Source organism: Felis catus, chromosome B4 (genome assembly GCF_018350175.1).
Source record: "Felis catus isolate Fca126 chromosome B4, F.catus_Fca126_mat1.0, whole genome shotgun sequence".
Lineage (NCBI taxonomy): Eukaryota > Metazoa > Chordata > Mammalia > Carnivora > Felidae > Felis > Felis catus.
This window is the reverse complement of record NC_058374.1, coordinates 35,130,407-35,153,599: the sequence shown is the minus strand read 5'-3', so window position 1 is coordinate 35,153,599 and position 23,193 is coordinate 35,130,407. Positions and strand designations below refer to the sequence as shown.

General features: G+C 42.2%; 1 protein-coding gene across 5 annotated transcripts in view; it reads left to right on the top strand.

Moving 5' to 3' along the window:
- Positions 1-6,338: 6,338 nt before the first annotated feature.
- The window catches only part of CECR2 (CECR2 histone acetyl-lysine reader), a 182,078-nt gene continuing 165,223 nt past the window's right edge, over positions 6,339-23,193 (top strand). For 4 of the 5 annotated variants that reach the window (XM_023256589.2, XM_045061150.1, XM_023256591.2 and 1 more), the window contains exon 1: positions 6,340-6,805. In XM_023256589.2, the coding sequence (XP_023112357.2) occupies positions 6,680-6,805 (126 nt within the window). In that variant the 5' untranslated portion in view covers positions 6,340-6,679. Of the gene's footprint in view, positions 6,806-23,193 lie in introns of all 5 variants that reach the window. The other variant, XM_023256588.2, reaches the window with a different exon arrangement.

The following is a 23,193-nucleotide window of genomic DNA, read 5'->3' as shown; positions in this document are numbered from 1 at the left end:
TAATAGGAAGCGTGTTGACACTTTAAAAGTTATAATCTGTGTTTTATCACAGACCTTTATGATTAAAAAAATAGTGAGATAGAGTAACTAATGTTTTCTAAGAACTTATTAGCAATGCACAATACACTTATTTCACAAACATTCATTTATGATCAATTATCTGTAGACTACTTTAAGGGAGCAGGTGGAGGACAGAAATAAAGGAGCTCTATGGGCTGTTCCCTGTGGAAGAGCTGAGATTTACTTAGTGAAATTAAGTATTCATGAAAGAGGTAAAATGGGAGATGCAGCAGTAGGCCAGGGTGGTTAGGGATGCCTCCCTGGGGTCTATAAGGAGGAGAGGCAGAGTTTGGATAGGTCAAGAACCAATGATTTAGAGGCGCACAGTGAGTACTGATCATTTTGGTTACTGTAGATCTGTAAGACCCAATGTGTGGCAGGTTGAGCACTGAAATGTGGCTAGTCCTGACTGAGATGTGCATCTAAGTATAAAATACACACCAGATTTCAAAGAGTTGGTATAAAAAAATGAACATAAAATATTTCATTGATAGTTTTTATATTGATTATGTGTTGAAACTATAATATTTTGGATATACTGGGATTAAGAAAATATATTATTAAGATTACATTCACCTTCTTGGGGCACACGGATGATTCGGTTGGTTAAGCATCTGACTCTTGATTTCATCCACGATCTCATGGTTCGTGAGTTCAAGCCCCACCTTGGGATCTGTGCTGACAGTGTGGAGCCTACTTGGCATTCTTTCTCTCCCTCTCTCTCTTTGTCCCTCCCCCGCTCATGCTCTCTCTCTGTCTCTCAAAATAAATAAATACACTTAAAAAAATAAATTCACCTTCTTCAAATTAATGCACTGTTTTAAGATAAATATGACTATTCTGGGCAAGACAGAGTAGGTCAGAGGCAACATGGAAAGAAAGCTAGTGAGGAAGCTTGCAAAATAGATGAAAAGGACTTGGATTAGAGTGGAAACTGAGGTTATCAAAAGGAAAAGGGATGCAAGAGACATCATGAAGGAAGAACTAATAAGACAGTGATTATTAACTAAGAGAAAAGGGAGAAGAAAGTGTCAGAAAAAAAGTGAACCCAGGAGTCTAGGAATACAGTTGTTCCATTAAAGGAATTAGGAAGTCAGTAAGGGTGTGTGAGGTGGATAGAAAAATTTAAGCTACTTGTTGCTGTTATTCTCCTTCCTTTCAAAGTTTTGAGTTTAAGGTAATGGGAGGCATGCAATTGGCATGTGAGGAAATGACACTGGAACTCAGGAGAAAAGTGAGACTGAAGATGTGTACTGAGAAAAACATGATGTTTAATGCTGAAAGAATAAGTTTCATGACGAGAAAGCAGAAAGGCAGAGGAAGGAATGAGGGAAAATAAATGAATCCACAATAGGCATTTAAAGAAGTTCTGAATTTCTTTTTTTTTAACTTATTTATTTATATTATTATTATTTTAATTTAAGGAAGTTCTGAATTTCTTGTTTTTTATGCCATCGCCTACATCATCATTATGTAATCAAATTAATCATTTAATTGCTGCATGTTAGGGAGAGTTCCCCCCCCCCCCAAAAGTCTAATAACCTGGCTGAGGAGAGGACAACCCCCATTATAGTAAAATATTTAAGTAGCACTTCAAAATAAATAGTAAAAGATGACCCAAAGGAGTGTTTGATAAGTGAATTATACAAACTGTAATTTCTTGTATAAGAGTACATGGAGAGACACCCAAGCTGGAGTGTTTCAGGAAAGCTTTAGGGAGGAGGTGAGTTTTCAGAGGGTCATGATCTGAGAGGTTGAGTTGTCTTTCCAAGCAATTGAAAAGGCATGATCAAAAAGGAGGAGGCAAGGATATCCAGGTGGGTGAGTGAACCAGTTTGGCAGGAGAAGTCATTGGATGGATGGGGATGGGGGTGGGGATAGCAGATAAGTCTGAGAAGGCAGGTTGAAGCCAGATTGTGGCAGGTCTTGAATAAGAATCTATCAGAATTGGGACTTTCTCTCATGGTCAAGGGAGACTCATTGAATTTTGAGTAAGTGAATGGTATGATTGAATTTAAATTTTAAGAAAATTAAGTTGGCTTTATTTTTTTAAATTTTCATTCTTTTTTAAATGTCTAATTTTGAGACAGAGAGCAAGTGGGGAAGGGGCAGAGAGAGGGAGACACAGACTCTGAAGCAGTCTCCCGGCTCTAATTGGGGGGGCTCGAACTCACGAACTGGTAGATCATGGTCTAAGGTGAATTAAGACACTTAACCTGGACATTTAACTGACTGAGCCACCCAGGCACCCCTATAGTTCCTTTCTTTATTTTTGAGGTCTTGCTCAAACTTGTTCAGCAAGTGTTGGCTCTCCTCCTCACAGTCAGGTTTATCTTCCAATAATAGGTTATTTTGGGCATAAGGCACAGACATTTGTTTTATAAGGTTCTGGTCACCGCCCGTCCCCCCAGTTTGGTTCTAGTTTAAAGGCAAAGCCAACAGAACTCAGGGACCATTTAGCTCAAGACCTTTTTCTCACAGAGGAAATACAAAGAGATTAAGAGCCTTTTCTAAGAGAGAACCCATGTTTTCTGACCTTTAATCTAATTTACTTTCTACAACTTTTAATTTTTAAAATTTGTCTGGCTTGCAGCACTCTTTGGGAATAGGTCCATTATAGAATGTAGCTCTCTAATGAGAAAGGAAGGTTGTATGTGAGGGTGTGTCAAGAATTTGTGAGGTACTTGGACATCAGTTATACACAGGCAACTAAAGTGACAAAATAATGGTTATACTGCATTCTCACTCCAGTTGGATTCTGGGACTGAAACAAGGAGTATCCAGGTCAAGTTGGTTACCCAAAAAAAAAAAAAGAAAGGGCAATTCAAGTAGAAGAGAGAAGCAGTATAACCCATTAGAGAGAAAACTGGATGACTAACTAGAAATTGGGGTTCTAGTTCTGGTTAGCTGTGGTTATGGGAGAAGCCACACTTTTATTTGTCACATCCCTTCCAGATTCAAATAAATGTTTTAGCCGATCATTTGGAACTTACAACATATTTCCTAAAGAAGTGGTTATTTTCCCAGATTATCCTCCAGGAATCTATAAAGATTCCATCAAAACTGAAATTAGTGCATATTTGCAATGAGAAATATAAATGTTTTTTTCGCAACATTAATGAATTAGCAAAATAGATTAGCCAAACTAATTATTGTGGGGTTTTTAAAATGGAAAACATTTAATTAGAAGAGGATATGGAACTGAAGGCTGTGGCAAATGTAAAAGACTATTACTTCTTGGCACTTTCAAGGTAATCTGAGGTTAATGGCACCAGCTCACAAACAGAAAAGATGCAAGAGAGAGAAACGGAAAGAAAGTATGAGCTGTGTGTGTTTTTAAGGAAGATGGTACAAACAGTGTTTAGAGGGTGAATGAATGGGCCAGGCTGGAAAAAGCCAGGAATGAGACACCACTCTGAAACTAAGGGAGAACTGATGGAGGGTCAGTGACCAACATATAGGTATAGAGGTCTTAATCTAGACTGTAGGAGATTAGGTCAAAAGTGGGTCCAGAAAGTAAATCAGAGGTAGTGAAGTCCCAGGGGAAAGGTGAGACAAATGTTCAAAGCAGGGTCAAAGACAGCCTATCAATTCCAACAGAGGCAGAGGCAGAGGCCTTGGCCTCCAAATGTGAAGCTCTAGTTGGAGTCCAAACTCAAGGAACTCAGAGGCCACACTTTCCATCAGATCAGAGACATAGAAGACTGCTTAGCCCCAGGGCCAGAATTGGTTCCAGACTGTTGGTGAAATTTGGGGTGGGCAAAGAGCACAGTGAGGGGAGGAACGAAGCAAAAAGTACAGAGACTGAACCAAAGAGGACAGAAAGAAACAGGTCAGGAAGGAAGGAAGGAAGGAAGGAAGGAAGGAAGGAAGGAAGGAAGGAAGGAAGGAAGGAAGGAAGGAAGGAAGAAAGGAAGGGGAGGGCGTAAAGTTGGTGTGCGGGTCCCTATGAACACTGAGGGGATCCTCAGAAGAAAAAAAGGCAGCACAGGGAAATAAACGCTAGTAAGAAAAAGGTGCTGAGAGATAGAATGACGACTCTCTAACCACCACCAGGGGGCACCTCCAGTTCCACGACAGTTTTGTTGATTCACAGGACTGGGCAGTGGTGGGGAGGGTGGGGGAGGGAAGAGGACAATAGACTAACTTCTACTTGAGGGGGGGGTTGTAACCAGTACTCAAACATACTAGAGTAACCACATCATCTCACCTTTCTGCTTCCTGGTATTGTTAACGTTCTAGGCACTATTATTACTTGGCCGGCTAGTAGTGAGGCAAGGTAAAAGGTTAAATAATGATAAAAGATACAGGCAAAAATGAGAAGACAGATGGAGAACCAGGAAAAAGAAGTTGGGGAAAGAAGAGTCAGGATATAATGGATTGGAAATGAACATGAAAAGTGGTAACCGTTTAAAAAAAGACAGAAGAAAAGGTGTGGAAAGTCAAACAGGTCTGAGGAAATGAAGAAAGACTGCAGAAGAAAGTCCTGAAAACCTCTAATTCAGGTTATGTGATTAATTCCACAGTGGCTTGTCACCCTTTTCACATTTCATCTATTAATAGGATATCTACAGAGGAGCTGTGCTTTATAAACACACTAAAATGTAGCCTTTGCTTTTGGGGAGCACTTAGATATATGCTCATTTTTGTCAAAGATGAAAGCATATAGTAGAATTTGGGTGGGAATTTTAAATCATTAGGTAGTCCCAGGTAATAAAAGAACAAACCTATGTAACTTTTGGGCTGTTTCTATGACAAGAGAGGGAGTGGGGGAGCCAGTGTTGGAAGTATTTTGACTCATAAAAGATACAATGAAATATATTTTAAGAATTTGGGGTTTTTTTCTTAATGCTTCCTGATAAAAACACAGCAGGTTATTAAACTGACCAGGAAAAGTGAGGGAGAAGTGGAGGAGAGACTCCAGATAGCCCACACCAAATTCTATTACATCAAGTGTTCATCATTTTTCTCCAGGTTTTACACTGCTCAAGATGGAGGAGAATCTTTGATTTAACCACTGTACACTGTATGACTGTGCCTGTCATTCAAGATATACTTGACTACTTTTGGGGAAGCATCAGGGGTAGTGTTTCCTAACTGAGAGGTGGATACAGAACCCAGCTAAGGCCCTCGCAGACCGAGGAGAATGCCGTACTAAAATACGTAAATTGCAATGACCAATACAAATATATAGGCATTCACTGTAGTTTTTCCACACTTCCGGTCTGTTTGTAAGGTGTTTTTTTTTTTTTTTTCTTCCTTCGGGCTTAGCAGAATTCTAATGTACTATAGAATTTAGTATCTCTGAAGCACATGCCTCAACACCCTCCTCCCTAAGTACATTCCCTTAGCCTTGTTGTGCAGATCTCCAACCCACCAGAGTACACTCCTCAGACTATCTCCCATTTCCCAACCCCCCCACCCCCACCCCCCGGCCCCCCAGCTTTCTAACTACATTGTGCTCACTCTTCCAGGCAGCTATTCCGCAGCCAGGGCAATTGCTGAGCTCCAAGATTGTCTTCTCTGGGGCGGTCACACGTGTCCATTCCCTGGGGTGGGCGGCCGGGGCGGGGGGGGGGGGGTTGTGGCTCTCCGCTCACGGTCGCTGATTGGTGCCTCCCCCTACCCCACCCTTCCCGCCGCACTCCGGCCTCCATCATACTTGGTTCCAGCTTAACCAGCCCCACCACCTTCTTTTCTTGGAGAAAAGAGCCACTTCAGAGCTCCTTGAAACACCGTTCTTGGATGGAATAAAAGTGAGAACAGGTGGAAATCACTTTATTTCTCTAGGCCTCATATTTCTGGAGTGCACAACCCACTGGTTCTCTGGTGCTATTACCAGCACCAATAATAACTGAACTCTCACACGTGCGTATTTCTGGATCTAGCCCCTACCGAAAGCACCACCCAGCGGGCCCTTTAAAAGGACGCGACCACTAAGGCCATGTGGGGGGGTGGGAAAGACCCTTATTGTCCTCATTGATCAAAGTCATTAAACTTCTCAGTCCCAAACACCTGGAAAACGGAGTGAGTATCATGGCAGTTCATGAGGTGCACCATGCTCCCTTCAAGTCACACTCCTCTTTTTTCTTGGGGTGCTCAGTTCCCTCTCCCCTCCCCCTCTCTTCCAGTGCAGCTGTCCGGACTGGGGGTGGGGAGTGGGGGCGGGGGTTGTTGTTGTGGTGAGGGCAGCCCCGCCCCCTCCTCGTGGGCGGCCCCTCCCCCAGGCCCTCTGTTCGGCCCCCTCCCCCCGCCCCCCCAGCCCCATCTGTTTTCCCCAGCGGTGAGATGATTATATTGTATGGTACTGGGGGCGGCCGCAGCCGCAGGATGGGGCGAGCGCGCGGACCCCGTCGGCAGCCGGAGCAGCAGCCACCTCAGTAACTCGGGCCCTCGAGCCGCCGCCCCCCGCCCGGGTCGCCCGCCCTCAGCTCATGCACTCGCCGAGCGGCGGCAGCAGCGGGAGTAGCAGCCGCCGCCGCCGCCACCCCCGCCCGAGGAGCTAAGGCGCTGCGCCGCGGCGGGAGTCCGAGGCGGGCGGGCGAGCGGTGCGCGGGCAGCGTGGGGCCGCCGAGGCGCGCTTGGGGTTCGGGGCCGCAGCCACCGCCGCGCCTGGGAGATGTGCCCGGAGGAGGGCGGCGCGGCCGGGCTGGGCGAGCTCCGCTCCTGGTGGGAAGTCCCGGCCATCGCGCACTTCTGCTCGCTCTTTCGCACCGCGTTCCGCCTGCCTGACTTTGAGATCGAGGTGAGTGGCCGCGAGGAGCGGGCGAGGTGGCGCACCCCGCGTCCCTTTCTCCCCTGCTCCCTCGGGAGTCCCGAAACACCGTGCGGGAGGGAGCGGGGCACGCGGAGACTTTGGCCGGTAGTCCGCAACCGGAGGAAGGGCTCGGAGGTGGGGGCACGAGGCGCGCCAGGGCCGGAGCGCGGCCGGGGGCCGCGCCAGGCTCCCCAGGGGACGCCAAGTGCCGGCGTCCAGGCTCGGGACGTTCGCTCGTGGCCGCCGTGCCCACCCGCGCCTTCCGGGACTTGGCGAAGCGGGCGGCGAGGGGGCGGGGGCGGAGTGCGCTTTTGTGGGAGCGGGACCCGGTCGGCTCTCCCGGGACTTCTCGGGCTGGAGGCTGAGTGTGTGGGGAGAGTGCGTGCGCGCGCTCCCTGCCCGGTGCCATTGAAGCGGCGAGCCAGCTGCTCCGGGCGGGGACGGGGTTGCGGGCTGGATTAACTCCGACCGGGCGGGGAGGCGGCCTGCGGTCGGTTGGGGGAGGGGTCTGTCGTGCCGGGGAGAGGCTCGCCCTCACTTCGGCGGGCGCGTGGAGGGGCAGTCGCACTTTGCAGACTGCCGGAGGCCCGCGACTCTCGGGGGCGCTTTGGGTTAACTTCGGGCAGGCGGAGATGGGGGCCCGGGCTCGGGGGCGCGCTCTCATCCGGGGAGCCGCCCGGCGCTCAGCCCTTGCCCAGAGCTCCGAGGCTGCGGAGAGAAAGTTTAGGACTCCGTTATTCTTTAACAGCGCCTTTCCTTTCGGAGCATACAGCCCTCTTTATTCGCGGACCTCGGGAGCTCTTTGAGTTGATTTCGCCACCATTATCCCTCCAGGCGGGCGTGGAGTAAAGGGATGGCTTTTCTGGCCAGGCCGAAGGTGCTTTCAAACCCGAGGCTTTGTGATAACCGGACTAAAATCAGGGGGTCCTAGTAGCAGGGATGGTGGCGGGAGTGTGAGGAATGGAATGTATTCGATGGCCCCGACGAGCAACTAGCCCTAGCAGCATCCATCCTTCTTTCTTTTATTTTTATTTTTGGAAGGGGGTGTGAATATTTGATTGGTTAGCAGGTTGAATTGCCTGTCCTCCTATGGCAGTATATATGTATTCACTTAATCACCTTTAGCCTTGGACAAAGGTAAATGGAAACTGTTGGTCAGTTTTTCTTCTCAGCTCTGCCAATGAGTTCGCCAATGGAGTAATCAAAATAAGAATTAACTCTTTAGGAAGAGCAAATCGTTGTTGCCTCCCCACCCCCACCTATCCTACTTTCTGCCATTTTCAGATTGATTTTAATTCGTTTAATCTTGAGGATTTTTGCCTTACCTTTATTTTTAGATTCAGTGTTGTTTGCGGAAATATCATTTGCTTCTCATATGAATGAAGTGTTGGGACTTGCTCTTGTTGCAGAGTTAATGAAATTGGAAAATAAAAAGATCAAAAGGGGTACGGTGGGAGAATGAAGCGGAATGTAGGCTGATAAACTAGGACCGCTCACTGGCTTTTGGCGATTCTTAGTTCCCGAAGCTAATTAAAACAATGTGATTAAATCGTAGGCTTCTGTTTTTAGGAAGATGTAATAACTTGGGCATTTTAGATAGCATCATAGCGTTTGTTTTCAAAGTTTGAACGTTATTGTAGCAAGCATGACTTTCACTAAAAATTTTAGTAGGGTGTTTGAAGAAGAGAAACAAGGCCACAAAAATGAAGGATTTGGGAATGCTTAAAGTCAAGAGATGTTTAACAGTTATTCTGATAATCATGTTTTCTTTTAGTTGGCATAAAATCGTGAGTAGTTTAATTACATCCTGCTGCTCAAAATGGTGGCTGTCGTGGAAGGTGTTGCTTGTGACCGACTGTGCCATCTTGGGTGCTGGCAAACTTGCCCCATAGACCATTTTCTTCCTTGCAAGATAATACAATTGAGGTGATGTTGAATTACAAGTTTAAAGCTTAAGGGCCCAGTCTAAAACTACTGTGGGAAAATTCATCTTTCAGCATCCATATAGTCCCATTTTGTTGATGGAAAAATAGAGGTAACTAATTTTGCCTTAAATTGTTGTGGATATCTAGAGTAATCTATAAATAACTTGTTTTATATTCTAAGAAATAAACTTATGGATTCTAAGTATTAGCTGGTATAATTCGTAAAGGAAATGTAAGCTGACCAAAGAGGTCAAATTTGTGTGTTTAATAGAAATGAAAAATCATTGTTATAGGGGAATAATTTGGGCTCTTTTAAATGACTGTCGTTTCTTTTGATTGGAGAGGTTCTTGGAAGTGACACTATTGTTTTTGAAGTGCATGCTGTGTGAAATACACGCAACACGAATGAATGTTTGAAATCTATATACACGTTTTTTAGAACTATCCATATCTGTTTTTATTAGATGTTCAGTAGATGGATAACAAATGATAGGGACTTTTAACCTCTGCAGTTCTTGTGTAATTCTCTCATGTAAGGTATGTTTTGATACAGTTAATGCAAATGGTGATTTAAAGTTTTCAGCAGTTATCAGAAATAAAATTAGCCTTTTTTTTTTTTTTTGGCTTTTAACAAATTTGACTCAGTGATGGTGCAGAACTCACTGAAAACATCAATTTTAGTTCAAGTGTAAAGCAAATTTATTATTTTTCTTAGATGATTTTTTAATTTAACAGTTGATTGTCCTGACGGTTTAAGAAACAACCCCTTGGGGCGCCTGGGTGGCTCAGTCGGTTAAGCGTCCGACTTTAACTCAGGTCATGATCTCGCGGTCTGTGAGTTCGAGCCCCGCGTCAGGCTCTGGGCTGATGGCTCAGAGCCTGGAGCCTGCTTCGGATTCTGTGTCTCCCTCTCTCTCTGCCCCTCCCCCATTCATGCTCTGTCACTCTCTGTCTCAAAAATAAATAAATGTTAAAAAAAATTAAAAAAAAAAAAAAGAAACAACCCCTTGGTTAGAGTGTATGATGTAATGGAAGGCCCTTAAAACAAGCAGACAAAAAAACCAATTCTGATGCTGAGTCGTACCTGTTAGGCCAACTGAAAAGGCCCTACCATCTTTAATTTACTGTAGCTTTAAAAGGTAAAAATGATGAATAATACCAAGTGGTAGAAATTGTATATCAGCTTTTTTAGGAAATCAGTTTTCAGCTATGGGGAAAGATCTTGTTTTACCCTTGACCACCAAGCTGAACTAGATTTATAGAAACTTTAGGTAGTAGAATTAGAATCCTCAAGGACTTGGCTTCCATTTACCTAGAGTGAAGTAATCTCTTAGATAGGTGAAGGGCTGGGAGGATTCATGATGCAATTCTGCAACTCCCACTCATAGAACTGGTCCCCAAAACATGGATAGTTTTATTTTTGCTTATAAAAAAGTCCTTTTACTCTGTTAATCAACCTTGAATGTACAGGGATTCTGTAATCATCAGATGGAAAATCTGTGAATGTATGGATAATGTTTCAAGTTCAAAATTTCTGGTGTTAAAAATAATGCAGATATTGGGGCGCCTGGGTGGCGCAGTCGGTTGAGCGTCCGACTTCAGCCAGGTCACGATCTCACGGTCCGTGAGTTCGAGCCCCGCGTCAGGCTCTAGGCTGATGGCTCAGAGCCTGGAGCCTGTTTCCGATTCTGTGTCTCCCTCTCTCTCTGCCCCTCCCCCGTTCATGCTCTGTCTCTCTCTGTCCCAAAAAATAAAAAAATAAAAAAAAAATAATGCAGATATTATATAAAACTTGAAAATTATAGCACACTGTAGGTAAGAGAATTAAAATCACCCATAATTCCTCCACTCAGATAAAAGCTGTTAACTGTTAACTTTGTATCCCTCCACTCAGGGATAAATGCTATTAATTGTTAACATATTTAGAAATTCCCAAATATGCTCACAATGTATTTGTGCCTTAGATTAGGTATTTTTATTTTTCAGATGAAGAGATTGAGGTATAGCTGGGCAACAATAGGTTAATGACACTGAATTCTGTAGTTGGTGTTACAGAAGCACACCTACTACTAGGTGCTTAACTTAGAACTGGGAGATTGCCAAAGAAGCTCCTAGCTCACCTCCTTTGCATCAGAAGATTATCTGTTAATAGTTCAGAACCACTTCATTTAAATCAAGTATTTTACAATTGTTTAGCATTCCAGTGGGTTAGGTTGGTTAAGTTTTGTCTTGATTTGAGAAATGAAGAATTGTGACTTGACCATTTAATGATAATTTAAAGCTAATTTTTTTCTTCCCTACCAGGTGTTCTTTATGGTGACTATAGGGGTCTTGATCAAAGTAAGGGAAGGGAATATAGAATCATTTTCAACAGTTTGGTCTGGAGTTAATAGTGATGGGTGTGGGGTTGGGGGCAAAAATCCCATCACAAACATCTTGGGAATATTTTCCTCTAGAGAAGAGAGCATGGTGCCTCTAGGTGGCTCTTTGAAAATGGGCATGTAGAATTATCTGAATGGTTTGTATATTAGCAACATGGTAAAAATAATCTGTCCCATCTACTTTTTCCCTAAGCTGCTTGCTGTTGAGTACAGAATCCTTTGCCTTCTTTGGTTGTATGATAGATAAAGTCCCTCACCTAATGGGCATGATGACCTGGGGTCACTATCTTTAATTCAGATTCCTGAGTTCCAGTCTTCGTGTTTCCTTAATCAAGGGCACCATGGCATGAATTATTTTTATTTTTTTTAAATTTCTTATATTTTTGAGTAATCTCTACACCCAACGAGGGGCTTGAACTTGGGACTGTCAAAAAACGAGAGTCGCGTGCTCTACTGAGCCAGGCAGGCTCCCCAAGGCATAAATTATTATTAAGCATAGAAAATAAATAATTAGAATTGCTGAGAGTAACTTATTAGTATAAACCAGTCATATCAGCAGTTCCTTAAGCCTGGGCCCATTGTTGGGCTACAGGAGATTTTGTGTTGGTATACATATGTGTACTTTGCTGGAGGAGAAGGCCTGTCACTTTCATCAAATTCTGAAAGAGGTCCCCAACCATACGAAGGTTGGAAAGCCCTGAACTAGATGAAAGAATAAGTAAACCTTGAATAAGGGAGCCAGAAACCTAGTTTTAGGACATAAGATGCCTTGCACTAGGAGTTAGAAACTTGAATTCTTACTCTAATGGTGCAACTTACTAGCTTTTTGACCTTGGGCAGGTCAGAATAGCTTAATGATAAATGACACTTATATACTACTTGGTACATTTTCTAAATGTTTTTTCACTTATTTATTTTAGTAAGCTCTATACCCAACCTATAGTTTGGACTCACCACCCTGAAATCAGCAGTCACATGCTTTACCAACTGAGTCAGCCAACTGCCTTCAAATGTTCTCATTTAATCCTTGGCTTGCTTGCTTGCTTGCTTGCTTTTTTTATTAAAAAAAAAAAAACAAAAAACTTTTTTTAATGTTTTCATTTATTTTTGGGAGAGAGACTGAGCACGAGCAGGGGAGGGGCAGAGAGAGAGGGAGACACAATCCAAAGCAGGCTCCAGACTCTGAGCTCAGCACAGAGCCCGATGCGGGGCTTGAACTTGTGAACCGCGAGATCATGACCTGAACCGAAGTCAGATGCTTAACCGACTGAGCCACCCAGGCACCCCGGCTTGCTTGCTTTCTTTATAAAATGTTTATAAATATATTTTATAAATTTTTTAAAGTTTTGCTTATTCTGAAAGAGAGTGTGCTCATGAGCAGAGGAGGGGCAGAGAGAGAAGGAGAGAGAGAATCTCAAGCAGGTTGTATGCTGACATCAGGGAGCCCAGTGTGGGACTTGAACTTGTGAACTGTGAGATCATGACCTGAGCCAAAATCCAGAGTGGGAGGCTTAATGGACTAAGCCACCCAGGTGCCTCATTCCTTGGCTATCTTTAACCATCACTATGAGATAGGAGTTATCCTTATTTTATTTTATTTTTAAAGTTTATTTATTTTGAGAGAGAGAGGGCATGCATATGAGCTGGAAAGGGGCAGAGAGGGAGAGAGAGAATCGCAAGCAAGCTCCTGTCTGTAAGCACAGAGCCTGATGTAGGGCTCCATCTCAGGAGCCATCAGATCATGACCTGAGGGGAGAGATCAAGAGTCAGACACTTAACCAACTGAGCCACCCAAGTGTCCCATTATCCACCTTTTATAGATGAGAGGCTGAGTTGCTTGCAGACTGACTCTCACCTGGATTAGGTTCTTTCATAACAAATTCTGTGCTGTTGCTACATTATTCTTTATATTTCATTATGTAAAATGAAGGGCTATACCTGTAAGTGATGGCTGGGCTTCCATAGTACAAATCTTGAGTTCTTTGATTCTTAATAATGTGGGGTACAGAAGATACTTTTAAAACTTCTGCTCAAGTAAGTACAGAGTCACGTTCGTGATTTCATTTCTTTCAGCAGGTATTTATTGAGCATCTGTGTGCTAGGCACACTGTATTAGATAATGGAGGTACAGATCTGAACGTAACACAAAAATACCTATCCTCTTTCCATTAGAAGGAGACAGACAGTAAATGAATTGGTATAGTATGTCAGAGGTTAGTTAAGAAACAAAGCAGTATGGAGGTATAGGGAGGCCCAGTTGAGGGAGTGGGTTGTAATTTAAAATAGGTTGGTTAGTATGGCCTCACTCAAGAAGATGACATTTGAGCAGGACTGAAGGAGATAAGTGATTTAAAATGCTTTAAAAATTAGTATTTTGTGACACTGTTCTATTTAACGTAAGATACCAGATGATAAATATTTTCTGAAGATTCAAAAATCTGTTCCTCCTCTGAGGAATAAAGCCCAAAAACAGATGTGAATTATAGAGTGGCAAATCTTTATGCAGTTTGAAATCCTGAAAGAGGAGAATGTTCTGTCAGAGCAGGTCTGTCTCCAAAAGTGAAGGACGCCTGGCTGGCTCATTCAGTAGAGCATGCGACTCTTGGTCTTGGGGTTGTGAGTTCCAGCCCCACATTGAGTGTGGAGATTACTTAAAAATTTATCTCTTTCCAGAAGTGAAAGAGATTCCCTTTCTGCTTATTTTGAGGGGGTGGGGGGCATCTTTTTTTGCCAACCATGTGAAGCTTCAAAGGGGTAGTTGGGAGCTTCTGCAGTTGCAGAAAGGGCAATACCCTCTCATCTCTGAAGGACAGCCTGTGTTACCATCTGGCTGGCTTTATGACGGAAGTTCAGTACGGTGTTGCTTAATTTTCTGGAACATAGTTAGGATAGCCGAAAATACACTTTGGCACCATTTGGTACAGCGGACAGTCTGCCCTTTGATCAGGAGAGGCTGGGCTGGAGTCTTGCTGTGTGTTAGGAGTCAGAAAGAAGAGCACTGGCACAGTGCTGAGAAACTGCAAGTGCAGAGGCTGATTTTGGTACAAATTCAAGTGTGGACAGAGCCGAGGGGGACAGAACCACACAGCTTCCAAACTATGTGGTTTTATAGCTAGTCGATGTGATCGAACATAGTCTCGGAAGGGATCAAGCAGAAAGTCAGAAACCTGGATCGTGGGCCTGTCTCTGTCATTAACTTGAGTTAGGATCTCAGGCAGATTTTTGGTTTCAGATGCTCCATACATATAATGGGAATCTTAGACTAGGTTTTTCCTAGGTCTTAAGTTCTGTCATTCTAGGAGTGTTTCTCACATGCATAGCACTATTAATTGATCCAGAAAATCACCAACCTCACTTGTTAGGATCAGGGTTGTGACCTGTGTTAGGATCCATGTTTTACAAATTAATTTTGTACCAGATGAAAGCCGCAAACCTGTACTTCATGTGTTTGTGAATTATATGAACTTCTTTTTCTGTGGAAATCTTGTCTGCAGTCATGTTACTTTGAAAGTAGCTTTTAGGGCTTGATGAGTAGTTAAGATTTTGTAACTACAATTGAAGGAATTGTGGAGGATGAAGATCTTCAGTTATGTTATTTTCCCTTCATTTTTGTTATATTTAACAGCATTCATACTTTGAACTTTGAATGAGATCCAGTTAGAGCTTTTAGGCATGTGGCTCGCTTTTCATTTGATACTGAAATCTTTCTAGATAACTGTGTCGTCCTCCTCTATGTTCATATTTCAGTAGATATTGTTCCTTGGATGCTTTTATTATACTTCTTTACATTAGCCTCTAACCAATATTAATTTATATTGGAAAGCTTTGGAGAAGTCTTTCAGTAATTCTTACAATTGAGAAAAGAATTGTTAGATAGTATTGAGCTCAGGATTCCGTGGGTTTCTTTAATGCTTGAGGTTTCTCAGCTCAGCACTCTTGATATTTTGGGCTAGATAAGTCTTTGTTGTGGAAAGCTGTCATTTGCATTTTAAGCTGTTTAGAGGCATCTCTGGCCTCTACCCTCTAGGTGCCAGTTGCATCCCCGGTCATGACAAAATTGTTCTCCAGACATTGCCAACTATCTCCTGGGGGCCCAAATCACCACATTTGTGATTTACTGCTTTAAGGTATAATGAGGGAAGACTTGTTTAGTGTAGGTCATTGTATAAAAGGTACACTGTGAAGAGGGTAAGTTTTTCTTTCTGATGCTAATTTTTTCCCCTAAACGCAAATCTTCAGTATATTTGTATATAAAAATTGAAGGAAGTTAAAGTTGTTCTCAGATATGCATGTCAGAAAACTGGGAAGCAGATGTTTTGTTACTATTATTTTTTCTTTCCTGGAGTCATTTAAGGGAAGAAGTGGTTTGGGGGCAATAGAGAGGGCATTGTGGGGCTAACTGGGTCCTTAAAGAAAGGCCTCCCTTTTGCAAAGCCTGGCTGCCTGGCACTGTTGGGGAAGCTGGGTGTTGAGCTATATAGCCTCAGGCTGGCTTCCACACTGCCATTGCCTGTCAGGGCACAGGCTCTTCTTGACAAATCTCTTGAGCCTTGCGTAGTGGTGGACTGTGGGGAGTGGGGGTAGCCAGTTATGACCAGGTCAAAAGTTCAGTGAAACCTAAGTTGAAGGGGTGTGTGTGCGCATGTTCCTATATGCTTACATGCCTGAGACGGATGTGTATATTGTTATACAAAGTTTATTCTACCAGAATCTTCAACTTAGAACACACCAATCACAGATTCTTTCTTGAGGTCACTCTAAATATTTTTCTTGATTTCGCCCATTGGATTTTCCTTGTAGGCAAGTATGGCAAAATATTTTATGGATCAAGTAGATTTTCATTTTGGTTTGGAGAAAAAAATGTATTGTGATGGTGACTTAGCAGTAAGCTAAGATAGCAGTAAGCTACAGAAAGATACTGTAGAACTTCCAGGGAGATGGTAACATTTATCTGTGGCTTCCAAAGGTGTCTTTCACATAGAGCATCCGTCTCAGACTCCATTTTTGCCATCTTGGGGTATTTGGTCCCCACAGGGATCCAGCACCTTAATTTTTGTTTTTATCTCTTGATTGGGAATGAAGTAAGTCCTGACCATATTATTTTTTCTCTCTTACTCCACATTGTTGTGCTAATCTACTGATGTCCTAGGTTTGTTTTGGGCTGTGGTGGAGTTAGGTAGAATTTCTGGTCCAAATCAGGATATTAAATTCCAGAATCTGTATAAATAAGTTGGTGTGAAGTTGGTCATGCTGCAGCGAAAAGCAGTTTTCTTCTAAAGGGTGAGTGACCCCTCTGAATAATTCTGTTATGTGCACTGTTTTGCACTTAATTACTCATGTACCCTTTAAAATGGAATATTGTTTATGTAAAAGTATATGAAATACAGTATTTCATTCTCCTTTTTAAAGCCCCTGACCTCATGTGACGTTTATGATTTGGTTGGCTTAAATGATGTCATGTTCTTCTAATCGTCAGCTTTTAGCTTTGATTCTACAGCCCAGACTCTTTAGGAGCAGTGCTGTTCTACTTTTTCCCTAGGGTGGGTTTGCTAGAGTAACTGCCTGACTTGGCAATATGTCACTGAGGCATGTGGCCACCTGAATTAAATGTGTGAATGGTTGTCATAGCAGACTGTGTGCATCCTTCAGTGCCCCTCCCCCCACCCATAACCTCTAAAGATAAGTGAAAATAGAGGAAGTGTTAGGGTCACAATTACACTAACCACTTCATGTTTTTAATGTTGAACATTTAAGTCACCTCTAATTAATAATTCCTAAGAATGGAATAAGTTCTTACAATTAAGAGGCTGTTAAGCAGTTTGGTTGGCCACAAGACTGTTTTTTTCTTCTGACCAGTTCCTCTTAATGAACACCCCTTCCCTGAGTGTTCATTGTTTCAGCAACAATGGCACTAAGGACAGTTGATTTGCTTGACAGAAAATGTGTTAAATTAACAGATCTACTTCTTTAGCAAATCTTTTCTGTCCCTCCTTCCCCATTGTGTCTCTTCTGTCTCCCTGAAAGGTTGTGTTTGCAGATTCTTTTAGGTGTGGGAGACAATTTCTATAGTCAGTGTCCTGAAGTTCTTTGTTCAGGGTACACTGTTTTATGGGAGAAAGGTGATTTAAAGAAAAATTTCACCTGTTGACATAATTAAGGGATTTAACTTTGGATGTTTTTACACTCTTAGACTGGTATTGATTTGGGTTAATATCCTACACAAATCTATTTTTTTTCCACATTGTTTCTCAAAGACTTTTCTCCCCTCATTTTCCATTGTGTGGTTAAAGCAGGCCTCCTTACAGGACATTGGGATTGGGAGTGGAATGTTCTAATTGATATTGGGGATACGTCTGTCCTCATAACACTATATTTTCATCACTTTAAGTGATGGAGCTCATCTTCATAACTGTACTAATTGCTGTACTTGGATTTCTGTAATCTGCAACTCTTTAATAGTGGAATTAAAAAGAAAAGGAAAATCTCAAATCTCAATCAGTCTTCTGTCTATTGTCATTGTTATTAATATTAAGGTTGCAGAGGTATGTGACAAAGGTTGCTATTTTCCACCTGCCCTAGGAAATTATAGTATTTTAAGAAAAAGCAGGTGAGTGGGTGGCAGTGATAGTGTAAAATTGAGTTATAGAGTATATGACTATGTGCCAAACGAGTTATAGAGTATATGACTGCTGTAGGAGTGCAGGGGCAGGCAGTGATCATGAATGAAATGCTTCCTGGAGAAAGCAGGATTTGGAGGTTCATAGTGAGTAAGTCAGCACAGAGCTAGCCAGGTCAGAGAGTTCTTTTATTATAGAGGGCTGATGAAAATGAGGTTGAGGAGTGCCTGGGCAGCCCAGTCTGTTAAGCGCCCAACTCTTGATTTCAGCTCAGGTCATGATCTCACAGTTCATGGGATTGAGCCCCATGTTAGGCTTTGCGCTGACAGCACAGAATCTGCTTGGAATTCTCTCCCTCTTTCTCTGCCCCTTTCTGTCTCTCTCTTTATCTCTCTCTCTCTCTCTCTCTCTCGAAAGAAACCTAAAAAAATTTTTTTTTTAAATGAGGTTGAGAAATAGTAGGCCAGACATTACAGCAAGCCTTGAATGGTAGGTTCACTGGTGTTAAACATTTTTTATTCAGGCATTGAAGTGTTAGACAAGAATGACGACAACGTTTCAGGCTAAGAATGTCCTGTGTGCTAAATGTTTTAGATTAAATCTAGTATTGGAAGCTGGGATAGAACAGTGGAGGAAGAGAGGCTGGTTTAATTATTGGGAGTGGAAGGAGCATAAAATGCCAAAGGTAGCAATAATAGGAAAGGACATTCATCACTGGCATTACTGAAGAATAAGTAGGACTATGTGATCAACAATGTTGGGTGCATAAAGAAGGTTGTATCCGTTGAGAATGTTTTTGGCTGCAAGGAAAGAATGCTCTACTAGCAGCAGCTTAAACCCTGGCACAGCCTGTAACGTAATCTGGAGGAACATGGTTTCTGGCAGGTGTGGCAGCTCTGTAAAGAATACAGCATTCCGCCATTGGTGTTCCTCATGGTCACAGGATGGATTCTGCAGCTCCAAGGTCTGCATTGCTGAGTGATGCAGAGAAGTCACAGGAAAATTACCATGGAAAACAGCCATTGAATTGGTGATTTGAAGAGGTCTGAGGTGACTTCAGAGACGCCTGTTTGAAAGAGGAGGAGAGGCTAAAACTGCATACTTCTGGAATGAGAGAGGAAAAGAGCTCTTTAGGAATGGTGGAAAAGAAAGAACTTTAAGAAATGTTTTTTTCAAAAATAACATATAGCCATCACAAGATCTCAGTTCTTACATGGTTAACATTTTAATGTACTGAGGGAGTCCATTGTAATTCCTCCCCACTCCTGCCTTTTTTTTTTTTTTTAGGCCATCCTGTTTCCAAACTCTTGATTTAAAAAAAAATTTTTTTTTCTTTAACATTTCTTCATTTTTGAGAGAGAGAGAGAGAGAGACAGAGCATGAGCGGGGGAGAGGCAGAGAGAGAGGGAGACACAGAATCTGAAGCAGGCTCCAGGCTCTGAGCTGTCAGCACAGGGCCCGACGTGGGGCTTGAACTCATGAGCTGTGAGATCATGACCTGAGCCGAAGTTGGACGCTTAACCGACTGAGCCACCCAGGTGCCCCAACCAAATTCTTAATTTTTTATACTAGCAATCCTAATCCTCTTTTCTTTCTCCCTCTGATTGTTGGGAGGGGGCTGGTAGTTACCCTACCCCAAGATTGTTAGTTGCTTAGTGTTTTAAAGATTTTTTTTTTAAGTTTGTTTATTTTTGAGAGAGGGAGAGACAGGGTGCTAGCAGGTGAAGGGCAGGGAGAGAGAAGGACAGAGAGACAGAGAATCTGAAGCAGATTCCAGGCTCCAAGCTGTCAGCACAGAGCCTGACCTGGTGCTTGAACCCACGAGCTGTGAGATCATGACCTGAGTCGAAGTCAGATACCAACTGACTGAGCCACCCAGACGTCCCCCGCCTTGTTGCTTAGTGTTTTAAACACTTCCTATTTAGTAAAATGAAAATCTGGATTAAGAAATGTACCTTTTTTATCATTAGAATTTTAGATTTGTTTTTGCTTAACTATTGAATGTTCGGAATACTTCAGATTTTAGTTTCTCTCTGTTAAGTATTTAATGATCTGTAAGACTGCTACTTAATGCAATTCTGTGATCCTTTTGTAATGGGCATTTGTGTACAAATAAGATAGTTGGGTATTAATAATAAGTGTTCTAATACCATGGTTTGCATGCCCAGGGAAGTTACAGTTCAACAGAAGGCTTTTTTTGTTTGTCTTATCTCCCCACTGGCTCTACAAAAATTTTTGGAAGTTATCTGGTAGTTCTTGCAGTGCCTTACCCTTTTTCCCCTTCTCCTGGGTCAAGTAAATCTATAGCCTGCCTAGTAGTCTTAACACATCTTGCAAGTAAAGATGAACTGGGTCAATCAAATTCCTGTTCTTGAGAGTGTAACCTAGGAAATGTAAGGATTATTGAATTAGTGTGGAAAAGAAGCTAAAAGGTGAGAAGCCATGAAACGAGCCAAAATGTTGCATGTGAGAGAGCGGAAACCGACAGAGATCCAGCATTAGAGCAATTTCTAGGAAGCCTCCAGCTCCAATCCATTGGTTTCTATCCTGTAGGAACCCCCAAGCATCTGAGGCATCAAGAGCCTAACACTTTGGGGTCACCTGGTTGATTCAGTCAGTTAAGCGTCCAACTTCAGGTCATGATCTCATGGCTTCTGAGTTCAAGCCCCACATTGGGCTCTGTGCTGACAGCTTAGCCTGGAGCTTGCTTTGGATTCTCTCTCTCTTTCTCTCTCTCTCTCTCTCTCTCAAAAATAAATGAAACATTAAAAAGAAAAAAGAGCCTAACACTTTCTTTTCTTTATGTGCATACATTAAATGTTTATAAAGGTAGGATCATACTTTTACATACTTTACAGCATTTTGTTTTATTTAGTTAACAATATTACGCGATATAGACTGCCCTTTTATCTCCTACATTATGACTTTTAATAGTTTCACATTATTGGCACTCTTATTTAACCAGTCCTCTATGGGACATTGAGGTTATTTTTAGTTGTTTTCTATCTTAACAGCCATGAACAGAAATCTTTTTTCTCCATGATGAGATTAGTGTTTTTATTTTTCTTAAGTTTATTTATTTTTTTTAGCAATCTCTTACACCAAACTTGGGGCTCAAACACATGACCCCAAGTTCAAGAGTCACGAACTCTTCCAACTGAGCCAGCCAGACACCCTGGGATTAGTGTTTTAAATCATTAGACTTTTCTTATAACCTACTGTTTTAAGTCTTTTTTAAAAAATGTTTTATTTATTTGTTTTGAGGGGCGGGGGGGGGGGGGTCAGAGAGAGAGGGAGAGAGAATCCCAATTTGGTTCCGCACTGTCAGCCCAGAGCCTGACACAGGGCTCAAACTCACGAACCCTGAGATCATGACTTGAGCCTAAATCAAGAGTCAGAAGCTTAAACCAATTGAACCACCCAGGTGCCAACCTTCTGTTTGAAGTCTTAAGTTTTGAGTTTTCTTCAGTCATTTTTAAATCTTCTGTTTCATGATATAAGCTAATATGAATTTGGTGCCCATGGTGGGTGCTCCAGGCACTACATCAAGTGTTTCTTATGCATGAACTTATCTATTCTTTTTCTTTTTTTTTTAATTTATTTATTTATTTTGAAAGAGAGAATACCACGAGCAGGGGAGGGGCAGAGAGAGACAGAATCCCAAGCAGACTCCGTGCTGTCAGCACAGAGCTAGACACAGGACTTCAAGTTCACAAACCGTGAGATCATGACCTGAGCTGAGATCCAGAGTTGGACTCTTAATCATCTGAGCCACCCAGGCGCCCCTATCTATTCTTTTTTAAAATTGTGATATAATTGACATACAGCGTTATGTTAATGTTTCAGGTGCACAACATAACGATTTGATATTATATACTGTGATGTGACAACCACAGTAAGTCTAGTTAAAACTACGTCCATCACCAGACATAATTGCAGACTTTTTTTCTTGTGATGAGAACTTTTAAAGACTTACTGTCTTAGGGGCACCTTGCTGGCTCAGTCAGTACAGCATGTAACTCTTGATCTCATGGTTGTGAGTTCAAGCCCTATATTGGGCGTGGAGCCTATTTAAAAAAAAAAAAAAAAGATCTACTCTTAGCAACCTTCAAATATATAGTATTGTATACTATGGTCACCATGCTATACATCACATCCCCAGGACCTATTTATTTTGTAACTTTTGACTACCATATTGCCCATCCCCTACTCTGCCTCTGGCAACCACCAGTCTGTTCTCCCTATCTATGAGTTTGGTGGAATTTTTGTTTTTCTTTTTTTTTTTTAAATCTTAAGGTTTTACATATAAATGAGGTCATACATTATTTGTCCTCTATCTGACTTATTTCACTGAGCATAATGCCCTCAGGCTCTATCCATGTTCTTGCAAATGGGAAGATCCTTCTTTTTTTTTTTTTTTTATTGCTGAATAATATCCCATTGGTGTGTGTATACCACATTTTCTTTATGGATTCATTGGTGGACCCTTAGATGCTTCCATACCTTGGCTGTTGTGAATAATGCTGCAGTGAACATGGCGTGCAGGTATCTTTTTCAATGTAGTGTTTTCACTTCTTTTGTATACACCTAGAGGTGGAATTATCGGATTGTGGGGTAGTTCCATTTTTAATTTTTTGAGGAACCTCTATACTGTATTACATAATTGGCTGCACCAATTTATATTCTCACCAATAGTGCAAAAGGTTTTCTTTTTTCCACATCCTCACTAAATGCTTGTTATTTTTTGTCTTTTTGATGATAGCCATTCTAACAGGTGTCCAGTAATATCTTACTGTAGTTTTGATTTGCATTTCCCTGATGATTAGTGATGTTGAGCACCTTTTCATGTTCCTGTTGGCCACTTGTGTGTCTTTGGAAATATGTCCATTCATATCTTCTGCCCATTTTTACTTCTTTTTTAAAATTTTATTTATTTATTTATTTTTAAGTTTATTTTGAGAGAGAGAAAGAGAGCGTGTGCGCAAGTAGGGGAGGGAAGAGAGAGGAGACCAAGAATCCCAGGTAGGCTCCACTCTGTCAGCACAGAGCCCAATGTGGGGCTTGAACCCATGAACCAAACTGTGAGATCATGACGTGAGCCGAAATCAAGAGTCAGACGCATAACCAACTGAGCCACCCAGGTGCCCCTTTCTGCCCATTTTTAAATCAGATTGTTCTTTTTTTTTGCTATTGAGTTGTATTTATCTATTTTTAATTCCCCCATGAGGTAAACATCACCTTTATCTCACCCTGCAAATGAAGAAATGGAGGCGTACAGGCGAAATGATTTGTCCAAGGTCACATAGCCAGCAGGTGGCAGAGCCCAGACACGAACCCAGAAAGTTCTCCGTAGAATGCCAAGACCTTTATTGGTAAAGGAACTGAATGTTAGTGTTTCTAAGAGTGGAAAATTGATATCCAGTGCAGGTTTTTTATGGGCTTGTTGGAAGGTA